This window comes from Ctenocephalides felis, unplaced genomic scaffold, assembly GCF_003426905.1.
Source record: "Ctenocephalides felis isolate EL2017-DRISC unplaced genomic scaffold, ASM342690v1 CF-g0.4_SCAFFOLD_01124, whole genome shotgun sequence".
NCBI lineage: Eukaryota > Metazoa > Arthropoda > Insecta > Siphonaptera > Pulicidae > Ctenocephalides > Ctenocephalides felis.
This window is the reverse complement of record NW_020537278.1, coordinates 1-13,306: the sequence shown is the minus strand read 5'-3', so window position 1 is coordinate 13,306 and position 13,306 is coordinate 1. Positions and strand designations below refer to the sequence as shown.

The 13,306-nt window shown below is 29.5% G+C and overlaps 1 protein-coding gene across 1 annotated transcript; it reads right to left on the bottom strand.

The window, feature by feature from the left end:
- Nucleotides 1-7,442: 7,442 nt before the first annotated feature.
- LOC113365572 lies at nt 7,443-12,287 on the bottom strand (the record flags this gene model as incomplete). The annotated part of the gene is made up of 2 exons (XM_026607099.1): nt 7,443-7,656; nt 11,850-12,287. Coding segments are annotated over 2 exons (652 nt in total), but the record flags the coding sequence as incomplete, so codon positions are not given.
- Nucleotides 12,288-13,306: the final 1,019 nt, after the last annotated feature.

The following is a 13,306-nucleotide window of genomic DNA, read 5'->3' as shown; positions in this document are numbered from 1 at the left end:
TAATTAGATATTAAAATAAAAGTGAAAAATTGCATTTATAACTGTTGCTATGTTGCTAAATATTTCATGTAAAACCATCGTTTTATTCCGCAGGAACAAATTGAAACGTAAAAATGTCAAAAAGACACATATATTTAAAATCAGATTGTTATTTACGTTGAGAAATTCGAATTGTGATATTAATTGAAATATAAGAAATAAGACAATTGCAAAATAACTTCCAAAGCCATTCCATACAATTTTCTCAAAAAATATGTATAAAATAATACATATGTACATATATCACATCTTCTGCAGTTAAAGAAATTAGTGAAGTAGGTCTTCTGACAAGTATTTTTTTCGAAATCACTTCGATAAAAAAATTTATAGAGTAAAAAAATGAAATAAAAAATTTAATTGCAAACCTCTTACATTTGCTAAACTTCATACTTCGTGTAAACGTCAAGATATTACAAGACACGGCCAAACGCTTAATAAAACTCTGTTTTTTATGAAAAATAAATTGAATTGTGATATTAATTGGAATTAAGTACAGTAAAGTTAATTGCGAGATAATTTTAAAAGCCAGTTCATACAATTCTCGAAGAATATGTTTAAACAAAAATACATGTATCTACTCTTTTCTACAGTATGATGAGTCTGACAAGTATGTTTTTCCCAACATACATTTTACATTAGTAATAATAACTGACTAATTTCAGGGGCATTGCTGCAACACATATGCGACAACGCCATTATACAAAGAAAAGCTTATGGCATTACTTAAAAAAGAAGTATAATTTCAGAGCGAGAATTATAGTATTCTAGATCCTTCCCCCATGGAGTGGGGAAGAAATACCTAACGGAGGTTTCCGTGAGGACAAAAGGCGAGAGACAAGGGGAGGTTTTAGACGGTGTTATACCCGGGCGGTATTGAGTCCGACATACCCAGACAAAAGACCATTCTGGAATGCATGAACGCATTTCCTTCGATATACAAAAAACCATTAAATAAACGTATCTAATATAATAATCTACACAGGGAAAAGAAGAGTGGTTGACCACTGGGTTGCATCTCGAGAAATATACTAGGTTACGATAGAACACCTAGTTCTAAAATCGCAAATAATAAAAGAAACTAATAATGACTAAAAACAACTCAAATTAGAAAATATTAATCCATATACCGTTACTTTGTTGTGTGGTTAAAAAGGCATTCCTAACAATTTTTAACAATTAAAATATTACAATTATTTTAAAACATTTAGAATATTTATTCTTCATTTAGTACATATAAATCAAACAAGATGAGACCAATCTCTGAAAGAAATACAATTTACTATATACAAGAGTATGTATGACTAGAAGATATTACTGGTGTAATAATATTGTAATATATTTCGTCAGTACGTATTTTAACCATGATTTTTTTAAATGAACAATATAAATAATAAATCTTACTTCAGTTAGAAAATTCGAATTCGCTCAAAAAGTGAACTTGTTCTGACAAATTGTTACGAGCCATTCACCTGCACATAGAGAATAAATTTCACGTAGAAGCGCGATGTTGAAATATTCATAGTATTGTACAACGATCTAAAACAATAAAGGGATTGTCGGCTGCGAAAGTCGTGATCAACTTGAACTAGCACGTGCGAAACGAACAAAAATTTACTTCATCAAATGTTACACTACTTAAGATGTTGCATCATTCAATGCAATTATAATCATTATTTCTGAATTTGTTGAAATTTCCATATTCGAAAGCTAGTGTTTAGTATTTTTTAAAAAAAAGTTTAATTAAACAATTAAATTTGCATTTTTCGCAACATTTTCTTAAAATTGAAAATTACATTCATCACTGGTTCTTCATGCCATTTTGAGTAACACCACATTAAGACTATTTTATATGTACTTTCATAAAGAATAATATAACGGAGTGCATTTTGGCTGAAATTGTCTAAAATTTCACAATGGAATGCATTATCCTAATTCCTACATTAAATTGATTTCACAGTTAAGTCTTTTATTATTGCTTTAATTATTGCTAGATAACGTTCAAAAGCGTATCCTTATTAATTAAATTGTAGTTCTTCATTGAGAATAAAAAATATCCTTGAGCCTGTGAACTTCAAATTAAAAGAATGACCTCGAATATTCCAGTACAATCGCAACGAGCAATTTTAATTGAATAATTAAAACAATTTTAATAAATGATCTGACATACACACACGACTAAAACCTTTTGCAGAACAAGAATTCATTTGAGTTATAAATCAATTTATCTCAGTAATGATAAAAAAACAATTTTCAATTATATTTTTTGAAGGTATGCGACAATTTCAGATTATACTGTTGACTTGAAGATGAATTATTTTGAAATTATCGAGACTTATGAACTGCTGTGCTGACTTTTTAAACGACGTGGCTTTATAGATCGGCAACCCAAACGGTTGTCCAATCTCTATCTGATGAATTTATTATTATAATTTTTGTAATACTGATAAAATATTATTCATTTGGGAACATATTGCTATCTATATTTCCAAGTAAAAACCAATGTCACTACAGCTTGACATCATACTGTCCGATGCGTATCGTATCTAAAACTTTAAAATTGAAATCTCGTAGCTCTAACCACTAATGCACGGAGAGCCCAAATATTAAAATGCATCTTTAAAAAACGTCTTGTGATAACTCTAAAAATTACTATATTCTTGAGCTAGTTGATATTATAAAATGGTGTTTATTGGAATTAATAAATTTTGTTGATTTCTATTACATTTTATAGCTTAATTTGAAAGGGGTTTCGAACGCATATTTCATTTACAAAAATAAATTTTAAATTTCTTTCTTCTAGTTGCATTTTATGGTCACAACCGTCAACTAATTTGCACTTTGTACCGCGATGCATTTTTATGTTTTGTTTGTTTCTTTATTCAAATTCCAATCACGATAAATCGTATAATGATCAATAATTTTCACAGAAATTATATACAGCACATAATTATTATTGGTGAAAATTACAACATGAGACGAAGGAAGGTCAGGCTCATAAGCATTGTACACTCGGAGTCGATAATTCAAAAACGCAAACGAGACAATAAGAAAAAGTTTCGATCTGACAAAACTGGTAATTAAAAAAGGTTATAGATTTCATTACGATATTTCTTATATATAATGCATATACAATCGCCATGTTATTTTTAATTATTTTTCATTTACAGCCTGCCCATATTACAAGGACATTCAGAAATTGTTCTGACATATTATTGTATGACTTGTTTGAAAAGCAACCCAGCAGTTGTCAATATCCTATTTCTGACATATTATGACTATGCTTAATAGTATTTTTGACTGCATATTTTTATATGCAGTCATGCCACGAAATTAAGGCGATTATCATTTGAGATTAAATTTGAAATATATCACGCTGCCTGATATCGTGCTGACCGGGGTTGGGACTAGTTTGTGCTAGCACACGTCCTTATTACGCTACAGCGGGCTCAATACTATCACAATGTGTATAGTTATATCTTTACGCATTAATTTTATATAGGAATTAAATTTTTTGAACATATTATCGCATAATTAATTAATTATCAATCTAAATATTCAAACTTTTAATAAAAAAAATATTAAATAGAATTTTCAAGAAACTGAAAGAAATTATTCAGAAACAGACAAAATAAAGTTTGATTATCAGATTTAATATTAACAATCTATCATGTTTTTATTAAGTTTATGTATTAACATACAAATAGAAGAATGCGAATAAACGATCAGTGATTAGTCTGCTAGTTAAAATTATTTTATCAGGTGTGAAAATAAACAACGAACATATTTCGATTAACTTCTTCCATTTGATTTTGAACACATGTGGTCTGAGTAACATATGCATTTTCTTTCAGAAATGAGTGAATGTCTTAATTATATTTTATGATTAGATTAAATTACGAGTTAAATACAAATCAGCTATATAATTAGATATATAGAATTGTACGATTAGTAAACCGCCATTATTTATAGTAGTTATCAATGCACTAAGCACTTATTATTTTATCCTTGAGCAAAATGCATATCACACGAATAATCAGATGTCAATTTAAATACAAGTATTTAAGAATTATTCATTAATTCTCAAGTTTGATTTAAAGTAAGAAAAGGAATTTAGCAGATGTAATCCGCCGCATTATATAACGAGTAAATTTAACACTTGTTTATTTTATTAGCGAGGTATCAGAATAGATTTTATATATGTAGAACACTAATCACAACAAATAGATGAGGATAAATTGGTTACTTTTAAAAGCCTAGATTTTTTTTTTTTGAGATGAGAATTTGTAGGCTAGCAACAGAGTTTATTAATTCATATGTGGTGATCGCCATAAATCACAATTCTAAATTCTACGAGTCAAAAATTGGTCATAAACAATTTAATTTGATCAAATAAAATTCTTGGAAATTGATAAAAAATTGTCAATCAGTTCTAATATTTTCATACCCTTGAACACATTTCCATCGTCTTAAATTGGTAGAAACTAATACAAGTTTTTTACACACAATCCTTTAACAAAAATAGGTTTCAAACCATATATAAATTTTGTATAAAATTGCAATCAACGAAATAAATTACCAAACGATTTGATACTAATTAAAATTCAGTGAAACATAATTTAAAAATATCGAATAATTTGAACAACAGCAGGCGTTTTAACGATAATAATTGCATCAATTTTTTTAAATTATTTCGAAGTGCATTGCGTTTTCAATTACTTTTTATTACGTGATTTTTAAATTTGTAAGATTCTTCATTCAAAGTGATTGCTGTTATAAAAAATTAAATAAAAATTTAGTAGTATAGAAAAAATCATTACCTTCTATATAATTGATTTATTTACGAGTGGCTTTATTGATTATGCAAATTACGCACTACAATTTCTATATGACATTAATAAAAAAAAGTTCCTGCGATTGAGCATTTTTGTTCAAAATCAAATTCATTTGTGTCATTACATTTTTGAAAAAAAAATACAATTAATAATAAAACCGAACAAACATATAAAAAAAACAAACAACATGAAAAAAAAATTATATCCACGTCTAGCATTTTTCTCGATACCTTCGGTAACCTTCCTTAACGCCTATTTCTTTACGGTACAATTGATCTCATTCATACAATAAATCGCAAAACTAAACCAATTGTTTTCGCATATTTATTAATATAAATGCATGTTTGAATAAATTATACGCCTTATAGAAATGGTTGGCATTGATGCGTATAATATGTAGTATTGCAGTCATAAATTTATACAAGCTGACAACTGATCGTTTGAAACACCTGATTTCTTGCATAGAAACATTATATTAGTACATTACAAACGTACTATCAAGATGGAATAAACTTTGTGATAGTAGGCTATTTTTTTAAATATCGTACCAGCAATAAATTGAAAAAGTAAATCAAAATATTAACAATCATTGAAATTAAACTAGTGGTGTATGGCATCGTACCTTTCAATTTTGATTTTTGGACGATTACAATAAATCATAAAAAATTGTTTTGGTAAACAAGAGATGAAATTCAGTGAGAATAATTTTAGTATGACTGTTTACGTTATAATATGTTGATTAATAATTTGATACGTTGAGATATTGATTGATAATTTTAAAAAATAATAATTCAAATAACATCAAATAATTAAACAATTCATGAAATATGATCAATTACACGATGTTCTGAAATTAAATAAATATGTTGTATTGTTCTCCGGGCATCTCAAGAACGACTTTTCTGTTGCAAGAGAGAAACATGATATTTGAGCAACATGCTCATAAATTTGATATCGTATCACAAGATTCGAAAACTTCGTTATGCTATTTTGATATGTTGCAACATACTAATAGTAAGATAACGTAGATCTAGAATTAGAATCGAGAAATATTTATATTCTGCATTAGTTATATGAATATTTTAACTGATGCATGAAGAATATTAAATGTAGAATAAAAAATATTATTCATACAGAGCTACCGCGAACCACCAGCTACCGAGGGTTAAAATATCAATATCTCCAAAAAATGGAATATCTGAGTTCAAATTTTATTGATGTTATTAAGTGTTTTTCATTCACTTTACTTTTATAAACAGAATATAAATTATTACTTGACATTATCTAGGTAATAATGAATTAGGCATTTGTTCTAGGATTTCATTCCGCTACTTCTTTTACATTATAATTATATGCAACAATTTTTTTATGCTTAGGAGATAAAATTTTATTATACTAACTTTCCAAAAGAGAAGTTTATGTTTTTCGCCACAAAATCCGATTTGCTAGTTATGTTTTCTGGATGACTTAGCAGAAATGTAGAAAGTTTTTCGTCTACGTCAAAAATCTTTCGTCAAAAATCCGGAAACGCTTTTGAAAATTCACAAACTGCTCAAAAAATATCAATTGAAAATCATGGTGATTGGTTTTTGGCAAAAATCGGCAGTGTTGTTTTTTCGTAATTAATTGTAGATTTTTTTTAGACGATAATGATAAAACTCTGTATAACGATAAAGTTCATCGTCGTAACGAACATGCTAAAATATTATATTAATATTGAACATAATGATATAACATATAATTTATTATATAGCGAGACTACAAAATGTGGTTTAATCATAAATATTTATCAAAATTTGGAATTATGGACCGCGTTTCTTCAAAATTTATCAATAGATTATTACAAGTTCGCATCTTACCTAAAGGCAAAATGCTACATCATCTAGTAACTTTTAATATGGAAATTAAGTAGAAGACGAAACCAAACTCGCAAAACATTAAAATATTTTAAAAATCGTGATCATGTTGAAATGAAAAAATCATGAAAAATGTGAAGGCATGTCAAGACATCGATAACTGCATAATTACTAAATTATTATATTATTAAAAAGGCAGAAAAGATTATTGTAAACGGTAAAATGCAATTAAAAGATTAAAAGAAGTTGATCTATAAAAAAACTTAAATTAAAAAAAGAATATGAAGAAATGACTAGAAAACTGAGATATTATTTAAATCAGCTTTACATTAAACATATTATGTTTTGGCAACACAACGAACATAAAATCAATCACGTACGTCGTTACTTTTCAAAAAATACCCTGAATTATAACTTGATAGTTCATATAGAGATACGTCATGTACGAATAATTATTATGCAAATGCAAAGACTAAATTAACCACTTCGGTACGGCGCCTACTGTCCACGAAACGTCGCTCACAGCCGGCATGCATAGACCGTACACTGCCTCGTTTATAGACAGACCTATGACGAGTTATACTTTGAAACTGTCGCGTGTAATCGTCAAAAGTCATCAAAAACATGTTTGCAAGACAATCTTAAAATATTTTCTTGTCCCCGATAATTAACTAAAAATGTGCAATATTTAAAAGTAAAATATATTTCCACTAACCTGCAAAAGGAACATCTCCAACGAACTCCTCCACGCAATCCGTCGAGGCGCTTCGATCAGACAAAGACACGCTAGACGAAAGCGACCCGCTCGATGCCCCCAGGGAAGCCAGTGGAACGCCCGTTGAATCACGGGGGTCAGTTTCGGTTTCTGTTTCACACTCGCGATGAGCCTCGCCGCCCATCGAATTTAGCATCGAACGACGCTTATATTCCTGTAATTGAAATAGATAACGCAAACTTCATCGATATTCAATTGTATAAAAAAGCAACAGACAATTTTATTTGACATGATTTTATTTCAATTAACAGCATTTAACCCTTTCGCTACGAGAGGGTTTTCCACAGGAGTGTCGTTGCTGTACGAAACGGTGTGTCCATTAATAGCGCTACTGAACGGAGCAGGCACAACGATTTATATTAAGATATTTCTATTATTATTAATAAAAATGTATTGAATTAAAATTTGCGCTTCTATTGAACTAAAAAACACTAAAAATTAAAATTACCAATAGTATAACTCATATTGATATATTTTGAAACAAAGACCGATACAAAACATGTCGGCACCCGTACACACAGCACGTCGTACGGATATCGTCCATGAACGACACTCGTACACACAGGTAGTGGAGGGGATGTCGTCCATAGACGACATTCGTAGCGAAGGAATTAAAATACATCTATTCCGTATTTAAAGAGAAAAAGAAGGATTTCCACGATTACCAAATTTAAAAATCATCAATAAAATCGTATAATAAAGAAGCTCTTATGAAAAAAACACACAAAAGAGCATATTGTTCAGCTAATTATCAAACGGGAATCGAATAATTTATATTTCGATTTCAATTGATATACTCTATATCAAAACTATCAGATAACGAGTTATTATTATTGCTTCAAAGTTAACGAAAATATCGCCTGGATTTGGCAACAACTCAACGTTTTAATCCGATCAATTGATAAAACGTAACTTATTTTCCTAACTCCACAATGATAAAACAAACCCAATGAGATATAAACCCAACATTTAGACATATATTTTTTCACATCGTTACTGCTCATGTTACTTAGGTGGTCGGTCTCAATAACTCTTATCATCCCATATTAGTAACATGCAAACATATAAATAATTTACATAAATAAAAATTATGATCAAATGATCAAATACATATATAACAGTGCAATTCACATGAATTGAAAATAAAATTATAATAAATTACGAAGCGCAATAAAAATATACACGTAATAAAAAATAAATAAATTTTATAATTTTATTTAACAAAATAAGAGCACCGAACATGATACTTATACTATTTCGAAACAATATTGAATACCATGGTGCATAATAACTTTTTATAGCATGTATGTGCATGCAAATAACAATTTAAATTACATAACAATACCAAAAACATAACCACATCATTTTGAATCTACTTAAAACAGAAAGTTCTAATTAATTATAAAGTAATAATTAATTCACTTAGAATTTACACATTGCATAGAGTTTCTTAAATAAAAAAATACATATAAAATACATAACATATATTAGTGGAAAATACATATTTTAGTAAGCAATACTAAATATCTTAAATACTAGTATTCACATAAGCACTATTCATACAAATATTACAATAATATGAAAAATACTGAATGTTGACATGAGTTGGTAACAGAGTGGTCCATCGGGGCAATCGGGGCAATCTGAGTTGCAGTAAGCATATAAGTTTTTCACTAAATAACGTTGCTAGAATGAACATAATATTTATATGTGTCGTTAAATTGTAGCAAAAAATCTCTAAATATAAAGTTGTTCCACGTTTTACGTAAATCCAGATTAGACTATGGGACTATTTTCACTTATGTAGCATCAAGTAAAATAATGTAAATATAAATAGTAAGAAAAAGGAATAATATAATTTCAAATTTTTCTACATGGTTCAATGGAGTTCAGGTATATTTGTGATGGTCCACTTGAGTCACCAACTCCTCATATATATTTCATTGTTTTAGGGAAACTTTTATTATAGCAAATGAATTTCAAAATGTGATTACAAAACATATTTAAAATATTCGATTTCAATATAGTAGTTTATTCTAATATTATTTACATATAATATAGAAAAAAACAGAGGTTAATCAAAGACATAGAAATTTACAATGATGCATTTAACGTATTGGTGATTTATTTATATCATGATTAATAAAAATATTTCATGATTTTATAATTGTTTACTTTATTGTGATTCAACTTTCAAGGAAAACCGCATGTTTACTCTTCAGGGACTTTGATTAAACTTCGCATGGTGAAGAGTTTGCAGTCAAACCAAACACCTTAACATATTATAGGCCTATGAGAAGTGGCTTAACTATTATACTATAAAAATTAATTCAAGTTGCAAAAAATTGCAACTGACTGCTCTTTAATTGATGCAGCTATCGAGACATATTGATACGGAACACTATACGCGTACGTACACGCGCGATCTATTTTTCGCAACTTTAAATAATTTTTAGAATTGAACCACTTTTCATAGGCCTATAATATTTTAAGGTGTTCAGTTTGATTTTAAAATCTATCATCATGCGTTTCATCAAAATCCCAGAAGAGTAAACATGAAGTACTTCTTGTTGGATAAAAATTCATGGAAAATACATCGAACTAGTTTCTTGTAATGAGTGCGTGTTTGGGGTAAGTTATACAACAAATTTAGATATTTACATTGCACACACACACACACACACACACACACACACACACATATATATATATATATATATATATATTATATATATATATGTATACATATATGCATAACATATATAAAAAGTGGGTCAAATTATTTGGTACAAGAAGGGGCACAATTGCAATTCATGTTCTATAAGATTTTCCGAAGAAACCACAGCTTGAAACTGAATTTGAGCATGTGAAATTTTATAGAGAAATAATGTTTATACATGAACTTATAATAAAAATAAAATAATATTTAAAGGTTAAACACTTCAAAAGCCTATAATATTTTAAGAAATTTGTTTTGACAATCATCTCTATAACCTAGTCTTGTAAAATAATATTTAAATATTTAGAGACAACAACTATTTGAAATTCTTGAAATAACGAAACCAATATCGCGATGTGCACCGATAAACTTTTTGGCCCATAGAATTTGATCCGCCCTAAATATACATATATAGTGCCCTCTCCCAACCAAATGTTTCAGCATGCACAATAAATGATATATAATGAGTTTTCTACAAAATGCACATACATATACATATAATATTTAATCGAAACTGTAATCATTCATTATGCAAAAATGGCTATAAACATGCTTCAATCATGCTACATTGCATTCATATGTTTAATATACGGAAATATTAGACAAAATGCATACATTATATCACTATTAATCCTTTCGCTACGAGCGTCGCCTATAGACGACATCCACGTGACTACCTGTGTGTACGAGGGTCGTCTATAGACGATATTCACATAACGACCTGTATGTACGGGTGTCGCCTATAGACGATATCCAGTGTTTCAAATCTGGCTTCAATATTCATCACTCGAGTTAAATTATTGACAATTATAATTTTTAGTTCTTGACAAGTGAAATTTGTATTTTTTAAATATAGTTTTATTGATAATTTTAATTAAATGATCTGATAAATTATGTTTTTGTGCTTGGTTCATTCAGAAGCGCTATTGGGAGGCCCGCTGCTCTATACAGCAGTGTCACTCCTGCTTAAAATACTGCCGTAGCGAAAGCATTAAATATTTGATTACTCTATAAGATGTTATCACGCTATATAATATTCTTTATTATAAGGACACTTGAATTAACGATTGTGTTAAATAAACTACTAACAATTTGATTATTTTACTTTATACATCACAACATAAATCACGAAGATGATCACAAAATGAAAGTGAATTCTTATACTAACAATAAGAGATCGTACACCCACACGCAGATGTATTTTAATGGCAACATGATCACAAATGCTAATTTACATTATTAGCATAATATTAGGTCAATTTTTTTAACATAGGTACTATAACTCTAATCATGGAAGTCGGTTTGTTTATATTTACATCTAAATAAAAACTATTTCCTAATACTCATTAACCCCGGTATCATATATAAAGTAACATTAACATTTTAAATATTACGATTTGTCAAAATTGCACAGTCTATGTTGTGTAATATCACAATAAGTCGCGTCACAGGAATAATAAAATAATTTGTCACTTGACAAAAATTCTTTACATTAGATATAAAAGCATTCTAAATACTGTAGATACATAGGATAAACGCTGTCTGTCAAAAATGCAATTGAATATTTGAAACTATAAACACAAAGAAACCTTTGAATAACTCTCATAAGATGAATTCTATTCACAAACCTGACTTAGCGGCCTGATACGTTCATGTATGCTCTTTTCAGCCTGAAGCGCTGATGGTGGTGGATGCTCAGGAGTCGGCGGTTGTTGGTAGTGTGTCGGACTCAAAGGCGTTGCCACAGATGCATTGCCGCGACTAGATGCGTCAGGATGCCGCTTAAGTTTACGCCGAGGATTCTGCATTCTCATCGGGACGTAATCTGAAGCTTCAGCAACTCGCAAAAAATCCTCTTGACCCAGACTCAAGCCGGCAGTAAGGGTGTCAAGATCCCCATGACTGCGAACCCCACTTCGTGCTAAGAACAGGTATTCGTATGCGCCTGTCAGCGATCCAGGCGTACCGGCGCCTGTACTTGTACCAGTACACGAAGAAGACAACGGGGTGAGATGTGTGGGTGATACTGACAGATTTCGACGCGGAGGCTTCTTTGGGGGAGTGGGCTAAAAAAGATAATCACATTCCTTGGTAATGTGAAATGAAAAATCTTGCAGTCAAACAGAGCAAAATTGTAACTTATTTTTTTATAATGTTTCTACATAAGCAATGTCTTAAAAAAACATTTAAATGATAATGATATAGCTTAATATCCTATTATATTTAATTTTTTTATTTAAATTTGCCAATTAAGGGGGTATTCTACTGTAGAATTTTGAAAAAATCGAAAAAATTTTTTTCATATTTCAAAGATTAGTTATTCAAAAATATGTCATTAAAAGGATTTTCAATATTACTATTATTTCCTGAGTTATAGCCGTTTTAGTGACGTGGCCTCGGTTCGGGTCCGACTTGTCTCAAAACTTTGAACGCGGTTTTCTCGGAACTACTTTTTTCGAGCTGGCGGTAAAGATATCTCGAGTTCTAATGAACCGATTTACTTCAAATTTGGAGAGGATCTTCTCTATACATCGCGTATCGCATGGCCTTTCCCAAAACTATAACTTTTCATTTAGTATTTTTAAAAAATTCGGAATTGTTAAAAAAAAACATAAAAAAAAATTTTTTTTTTCAAACTGCCGCCATTCAAACAAAAAATTTTTTTTAACTATCCAAGTTCATACGATAGCGGCATCTATAATAATTAAGAATCCATCTATTTTTATGTTTCGGATCACCAGGAGGGTTGGAATCATGCACGCCAAGACACCCTCTTTTTTTGAGCCCCCACTTGACTGCTCATAACTTTGTGAATTCTAATTTTTTCTTAATAATTTTTTTATGTAATAATAAAATATCAATAAACAAATGATGAAAAAATCGATAGTAAAAAATTAATTTGTTTTCTTTATACAGCGCTTCAAAAACGGGCAAAATTCATGCTTCTACAGTAGAATACCCCCAAATATTTAACAAGAGGATTGAAGTTGATCCTGTAATTGAACTTGAAAATAAAATCATATTATAAATATCGACGGAGATATTTTCACTCTATTAATCCTATGAAAGCAGCTCACCGATACTT